The sequence below is a fragment of the Propithecus coquereli genome, unplaced genomic scaffold (assembly GCF_000956105.1).
Source record: "Propithecus coquereli isolate 6110/MARCELLA unplaced genomic scaffold, Pcoq_1.0 Scaffold503, whole genome shotgun sequence".
Taxonomy (NCBI): Eukaryota; Metazoa; Chordata; class Mammalia; order Primates; family Indriidae; genus Propithecus; species Propithecus coquereli.
This window is the reverse complement of record NW_012150875.1, coordinates 1,833,044-1,840,106: the sequence shown is the minus strand read 5'-3', so window position 1 is coordinate 1,840,106 and position 7,063 is coordinate 1,833,044. Positions and strand designations below refer to the sequence as shown.

The following is a 7,063-nucleotide window of genomic DNA, read 5'->3' as shown; positions in this document are numbered from 1 at the left end:
ACTCAAATAAATCAAGAAAAAAACAACCCCATCAAAAAGTGGGCAAAAGACATAAACAGAAGTTTTTCAGAAGAAGATACAGAAATGGCCTACAAACATATAAAAGAAATGCTCAACACCACTAATCATCAGGGAAATGCAAATTAAAACTACAGTGAGATACCACCTTACCCCTATCAGAATGGTCATTATTAAAAAGTCAAAAAAACAATAGATGCTGGCGTGGATGCAGAGAGATAGGAACATGTACACTATAGGTAGGACTGCAAATTAGTACAACCTCTATGGAAAACAGTATGGAGATTTCTCAAAGAAATACATGTCGACCTACCATTCAATCCAGCAATCCCACTGCTGGGTACCTACCCAAAGGAGAAGTCATTTTATTAAAAAGACACTTGCACCTAAATGTTTATTGCAGCACAATTCACAAATGCAAAGATGTGGAATCAACTTAAGTGCCCATCAATTCATTAGTGGATAAAGAAAATGTGGCATATATACCATGGAGCACTACTCAGCCATAAAAAGGAAATAATGTCATTTTCAGCAACTTGGATGGAACTGGAGACCATTATCCTAAGTGAAGTGTCTCAGGAATGGAAACCCAAACACCATATGTGCTCTCTAATATTCGGGAGCTAAATGATGGGTACACACGGGCACAAAGAGATATAAAGGACATTGGAAACCAAGAAGAGGGGAGGTTAGGAGGGGAGGGGTGGGATGAAAACTTACCTATTGGGTACAATGAACACTATTCTGATGACAGAAGCACCAAAAGCCCTGACTTAGGCATTATACAAGGTAGCTATGTAATAAAAGCATGTACACCTCCTTAATATTTTGAAATAAAATGAGAAAAAGAGGAACAGAGCTCAGTGAAGAAGGCATGATCTGAAGAAAAAAACAGCCACCAACTGAAGCACATGCCAGTCTGCAGAGAGGCCGGGGCCAGCACGGGACACCCGAGCCCGGGGTCTGGGGCAGGGATGAGTCCATGTGTCTCTGCAGCTCGGGAGGGAGAGGACGTTCTGAAAGGCTCCTCCCTCTCCAAGCGCCTTACAGCACAGGCGGACCTGGCCTTGCAGAAAGATGTGCCCACAGGCTCTGCCTCACTCGCCCTCCCAGGCATGCTCTGGGCCCCTCCAGCTGGCAGGAGTGGCCAGGCCACCTGGCCAGGCACAGCCACATCAGTCAAGACACAGTGCCTGGTGCTCCTGCTCATGTTCACTCTACGAATGCTCGCTACAAGTCTCCCAAGTCAGGTCTGTGCTGGGCTGGAGCGTGCAGCGCTGCCAGTGACAGTCAAGACCCCTGTATTCAAGGGACTCCTGGTCTAGAGGGGGACAGTCCATAGAGAATGAAACAGAGAACCCCAGGTGGTGATACATGCCAGGGGCAAGTCAGAAATGGGATCAGAGCTGACTGGGGCATGGCCCAGGAGACCTGGAGGACAAGAAGGAGTCAGCAGGACACAGAGGTCTGCAGCTCAGAGCCAGGTAGGTCAGGGCAGGACACACACATGGACACAGGGACATGGACCCATGGACACACACGCAGAAGTTGTCAGCAGAGAGAGTCGGAGGCCACGGCTGAGGTCTAGGCTCCATGGTTCTCCAGTGTGGTGGCCTGACCAGCCCCAGCACCTGGAACTCACTAGAAATGCATGTGGTCAGGGCTCACCGTGTGTGTGAAGAAGTATCCAGGTGACTCTGATGCACACTCAGGTTTCAGAGCCAATGGTCTACATCGGGGGTTCTCCAGGGAGATACTGTCCCCAGGGGACCATCGGCAATGTCTGGAGACATTTTTGACTGCCATCCAGTGGATAGAGGCCAGGTGCCACTCAACACCCTGCAGTACACAGGACAGTCTCCTGACACACACACAAAAAGGATCTGGCCACAAATGGGACAGGGCCGAGGGTGAGAAATGCTGGCTGAGGCCGAAGGTTCCCCCGGCTGGGCATCAGGCCCCCCGGAGGAGACTCTTGCAAAAGGTCAATTACAAGTCCCCATGAGAACATTTTTAAAAGCTGTCCCAAGTGCCTGTTGGCCCAGTACATGGTCCTGGTATCTGGGAACCAAGGAAACGCCAGGGCGGGCCCCATGGTGCAGAGGGTCAGAAGCAATGGGCTTCCCAGACCCTGGGAGCAGAGGGCGCAAGAGGGAGTAAAACCTCTTGTGACTATGAACTCCTCAGAAGGAGGAAAGATCATAGATGCTTTCTTGCCTTTTATAAATTGTTATTTTGGAAGAACACCTAGCTACACTTGTGGGCAAAGAGCACAGAGTTACAGAGAGGAACACTGCAAAGACGCAGACGGACCCGTTAGCAGAGCAGTGATGCAGAGAGACGGAGGGTGAGCCCTTGGGGAAAATATTTCATCCTGCCATGCAGCCCGTGGCCACTGAGAGATTTAATACACTAATAAGGCCACAAAAGATACTCATGTTCCCTAGCCATCAAGGAACCACAAATTAACACGGGAAACCATTCGTCACCCGTCCTGCTAGAGAAGAACAGATTGACGATCTCAGGTGTTGGCAAGGGTTTGGAGAAAGGGCACTCTCACAGATTCTGGAAGGAGTGTGAGTTGCTGTGTTTTCCAGGAGGGTGCAATATCATTAAAATAAGAACTGTGGGTCCCCTGTGGCACCCAGGGGACATCTCAGGAGCTGACATACACCTGGCAGAAAATTCTCAGGTGAGCACAGGCAGCCTGTGCCCAGGCAATTACTGCCGTGTTGCTTGTAATGGATAAAAACTGGAAACAACACAAATATCCGATGGCTCAACTATGAAAAATAAATTCCTTACAATACTACGTGGCTATTAAAAGAAATGGGAGGTGATGTAGCAGTGTGGCAAGATCTCCAAGATCCAGTGTTGAGTAGAACCACACATTGAAGACCTTTACATACAGCGTAGTTCCGCTGGCCATTTTCCAAGCATAAATGTGTACAAACATGTAGGGAAAGGTCCAAAGTGTCACCATTAAATTCACAGCGGGTCATCTCTGGGGACTGAGAGAAAGAGGTATAGAGAGGTACAGAGAGCAAAAGAGGTATTGAAGCACAGTTCACCTTCCTAAAATTGTTTTGAATTTTTACTAAGGGAATATTGATGCATTTAAAATTCCTTTCCGAAGGAAGGATAAATGCAACCTTGGGCTGTTCATGAAGATACAGAATTTAGAGGAGAAGAGGTTTACATCAGTGTTCCCCAGCTGGAATGCCAGGGTCGATTTTCAAGAGTGTGAGTTAGAGCAGCAAGTGGACAAATGTGGGGGCTCCAAAAGGCAGAACAAGTGAGGGGCTGCGACTGTTCAGCCAGGTGAAGAAATGAGGCTGTTGTGATAACTGACCTAAAACATTGGACTTTCTCTGAACGCTCTGAGTAACATGCAGCATGAGAAGATCCCGTATGGACAGATGGATAGCAGACCTATTGGAGCCATTTGAAAAAGAATTTTTAAATAGACCTGCCCTAACACAAGCATGCACTGCATCAGAAAGAAGTGAGTCCCCCATCCAAAGAGGTATGCAAGTACATGCCAAGGCAGCCATGCAGAGCAGCTAGAGAAAGTGTACCCCTGAGTCCACCCTTCCTGCTTCAAGCTCCCAGGTTCCTTCCAGCTTGAAGATTCTCATTCTCTTTCTGCCAGAACAGAAAGAGAATTCTCTGCTTAACACAAGCCATAAATACTTAATTGCCTGGTGCTTTTCAGTAAGGTTCTACCACTCACAGAATTATACATATTTCAGACTTTTCACCTCTGACACCTGCTCTCCGGGTCCCATTTTGATCAGCTGAAGCAGAGAAGAACCCGAGCGTACGTCCTCCCAAGGCATAACTTAATCACAGGCATCCAGCCTCCCTCCTCGCTCCCTCGTGGACTGGCAGCACCTGCCAAACCCTCCGCTCCCACCCACAGAGGCATCGGCTCACAGACAGCCAAAAAGCTAAGTCCTCCATAATTTCCATTTCAAGTTTGCTTCCTTTTACTGCCAGGGAGACAAAGAGAGCTGGGGGACTCTCTTGTGAGGAGCCACTCAACTTCCATAATGGGAACAATCGTGGCTGTGCATCTCCAACACGGAGAAAACCAATCCATCATGGAGAGCTGAAGGCTTAATCCTCAATTCCTAATAAAAGGATTAATTAAAGCCTTAAGGGTCTGCTATGACAGCCTCTGCTTGAAACTCCAAGGAAATTAACTTTCCCTCCCAGAAAAGCCAGGGATTTCCTCAGGCTGGTACCTCAGTTTAACAAAATGACACAGTGTCAACAGTCCTAACAAAGAAATCTTCCAAGACTTGCATGGGTTTATTGTTTAAATTTTCAGATAGGGCCCTGGTGCCCACAGAACTGCCTTTAGCGGGTGTTTCTGGCAGTTGGATAGTGGAGCCCTGGTGTGTCCAGCGGAGAGCAGGAACCCCTCCCCACAAAGCCAGCCTCCCCCAGGCCGGTGGCATCTTCACTTTGATGCCCACCATTCAACATGATCAAGCCCCCGTTTGGGGTCGTTGCATTCAGAGAGAATAAGTGTTGGAAGGAAGGTAAAGGCAACTTGTTATCAAAACACAAATCTATGGAGGGATTGTGCTTCTCTAAGACACGAAATTGAGTCCTATGGCTTGATACCAAAACACCAGCTTTGATTCTTTTTTTGAACCCTACATTTCAGAAGCTCAGACTTCTCCCTGTGAAGTGAAAATTGCCTTCTGGTGGAGAAAGGTTTTAATGATCACTTTGCTTCCTGCGTCTCCATGGTGACAGGCGCACACAGCCCACCCCCCTCCTGCTTTATTAGGCCTTTCTTCCTCTCTGGAAAGTAATCAATCAAGCCCTATAGACGCCTTTGTGACCGGTTTATCACCTCAACAATCGACGCTGCCCTGGGGGTGGAGGCGTGGACGGAGTCCGTGCCTGCTGTGAAACCGGGCTGCGTCCTGGCGCACGCCCTTCACCTCCCCGCCGCCGGCTCTGCCCAGCACACCTGTCCGGGGAGGCGGGCGCGCCCAGGTGCGCCGGGCGGCCAGAGCCAGCGCCCAGCAGAAGCCCAGTGTGCGGTGGCCTCGGGGCGCGACGCTGCCCTGCCGCCGGGGTTCCCAAGCGGGGACACCGGAGCTGGGGCCCGCGCGGGGTTGGGAGGGCAGAGCGCGGAGCCAGCACTGGGCGGAGGCGGCCACGGGTCCGACTCTCTTCCCCCAGCCAGTCGGCACGCGAGGAAGGGAAGCCCCCTCCGAGCGCACGGCAGAGCCCACCAGCCAGCGAGGAGGGCAGACCGCAGCGCCCGGCTATCCCCGAGAAATCGGCTCCTTTCGGGACAAAGGGCTCCGAGGCGCCCCAGCCCTGCGTTACAGGGAAAAGGGAACGGCGGGCCCCGAGCGCCCGGGTCCTGCCGCGGCTCCCCAAACGCAGGCAGGGGCGCGGAGCCGCGCCGGGGACCTCTCCCAGCGCCACCTGCCTCGTGCCTCCCCCACCCGCCCGGCCGCCCCCGCCCAGCTCGTTACCTGGGTTCTCCCCGGCGTCCGCGGAGGAGGTGGCCGAGGAATCGGTGAGGACGCTGGGGTCACTCTGCGAGCGGCCCCGCGACACGAGGCAGCCGCTGCCGTCCTCCGACGCGGCCATGGGCCCGGCCAGCGCGGGGGCAAGTTGGAGAGAGCCGCGGGGAATCAGAGCATCCGAGGCGGCCAAGGTCACCGGCGAGGGGGCTGGCAGGGGAGTCTTTTTGAAAAGGAAAATTAAAAAGGCCCGGGAAAAGGAAGGAGCTGCAGGAGGACGCCGCTGGCTTCAAGGCGGGGAGACAATAGCCTCGCCGGCTGCAGCCAGGCGCATCCCGGCGTGCGCGGCCTCGCTTTGTTATTTATTCGTGTTTATTCCCATTCTTCCGTCTATATTCCAGGAAAAAAAAAAGTTGAACCAGGAAATAAAAACTTTTCTTGTCAGTGTTTATTGCGTGCTTGGGGCAGGGGGTGATGTCCAGGAATGTCTAGGGGCGCTCCCTCCCCCCACCCCCCACCCCCCCCGGAAAAAAAAAGGAAAAAAAGAGGAATCTTTGCTCTTGCAATTGCTTTAATCTGAAAGCTGTTCTTGGAGCATCTGTTGGAAAACATTAGGATTCTCCCATCATGCCGCGCGCGAGAGGAGCATGACGTCACGGGAGAGGGGCGTGAGAAGGCGTGGTGATGGGGAGGGGTCTCAAATACCTGAACTGCACGCCGCGGGAGGGGGAGCTGGCGGTGGACGCTGGGCTGCGAGCCGCCCTCCCCACCCAGCCGCCCCCTGGCAATGAGAACGCGCCTGTGGTCCAGCGCGAGGGCAGGAGAGCCTGCGGCCGATTCCCGCAGCTGCGGGCGGCTGGTTCTCTGGCCTTTCCGCTCTGGGAAATGCGAGGCCAGCGGGTCACGCTGCGGCCCCTCCGCCTTGGGAGGGAAGCAATGGGGCTTCAACCTCCGGGCCCCCTGGCCTGAGCCTGCAGGGGCACCCCCCTCCCCAGGCCCACACCCTCGGGCCCTCTGCCCCTTGCCGGGCAGAAAGGGGCAGGAGGGGAACGGGCGCCTTCCAGGGAGGCTTCCGCCCAGACACCCTTGATGAAGTAGAGGGGCCAGGCGAGGGAGGGGACACCGAAGGGCTGCCACTCACAGAGGTGCCCTCCAGGGTGCTAATGGGTGATTCTCACCATTGTAACCAGCGTCCAGGGGAGGGCAGGGGAGGAAGAGAAGGAAAGCCCAAGAGAGAGCTAGAGAGAGGGGCCAAGGGATGGCACTGCCACCTGGCCTTGCCTGGGGAGGTGCCCAGGGGAGGGGCATTTCAATAGACATCAGGATCTAAGGGCCAGAGGGACACCTGGGGGAGGCTGCTCCCACTCAGCCCTTGGAACAGCCCCACAGGGCCATCGCCACTCTCAGTCCCCTTTGCAGGTGACGTAACTGGGGCCCAGAGGAGCTCACCGGGGTCCTCCAGCTGGGGACAGCAGAGCAGGGGCTGAGCCCTTCCTGAAGCTGCTCATGTCAGCACCTACAGCAGGGCCTAGGGGCACAGGGTGGCAGTG

The 7,063-nt window shown here is 53.8% G+C and overlaps 1 protein-coding gene across 1 annotated transcript in view; it reads right to left on the bottom strand.

The window, feature by feature from the left end:
* PHACTR3 (phosphatase and actin regulator 3) overlaps positions 1-5,850 on the bottom strand; it is a 199,233-nt gene extending 193,383 nt beyond the window's left edge. The window contains exon 1 of the mRNA XM_012656471.1: positions 5,523-5,850. Coding sequence (XP_012511925.1) covers positions 5,523-5,640 — 118 coding nt within the window. The 5' untranslated portion in view covers positions 5,641-5,850. The remainder of the gene's footprint in view (positions 1-5,522) is intronic.
* Between the last annotated feature and the right edge of the window lie 1,213 nt (positions 5,851-7,063).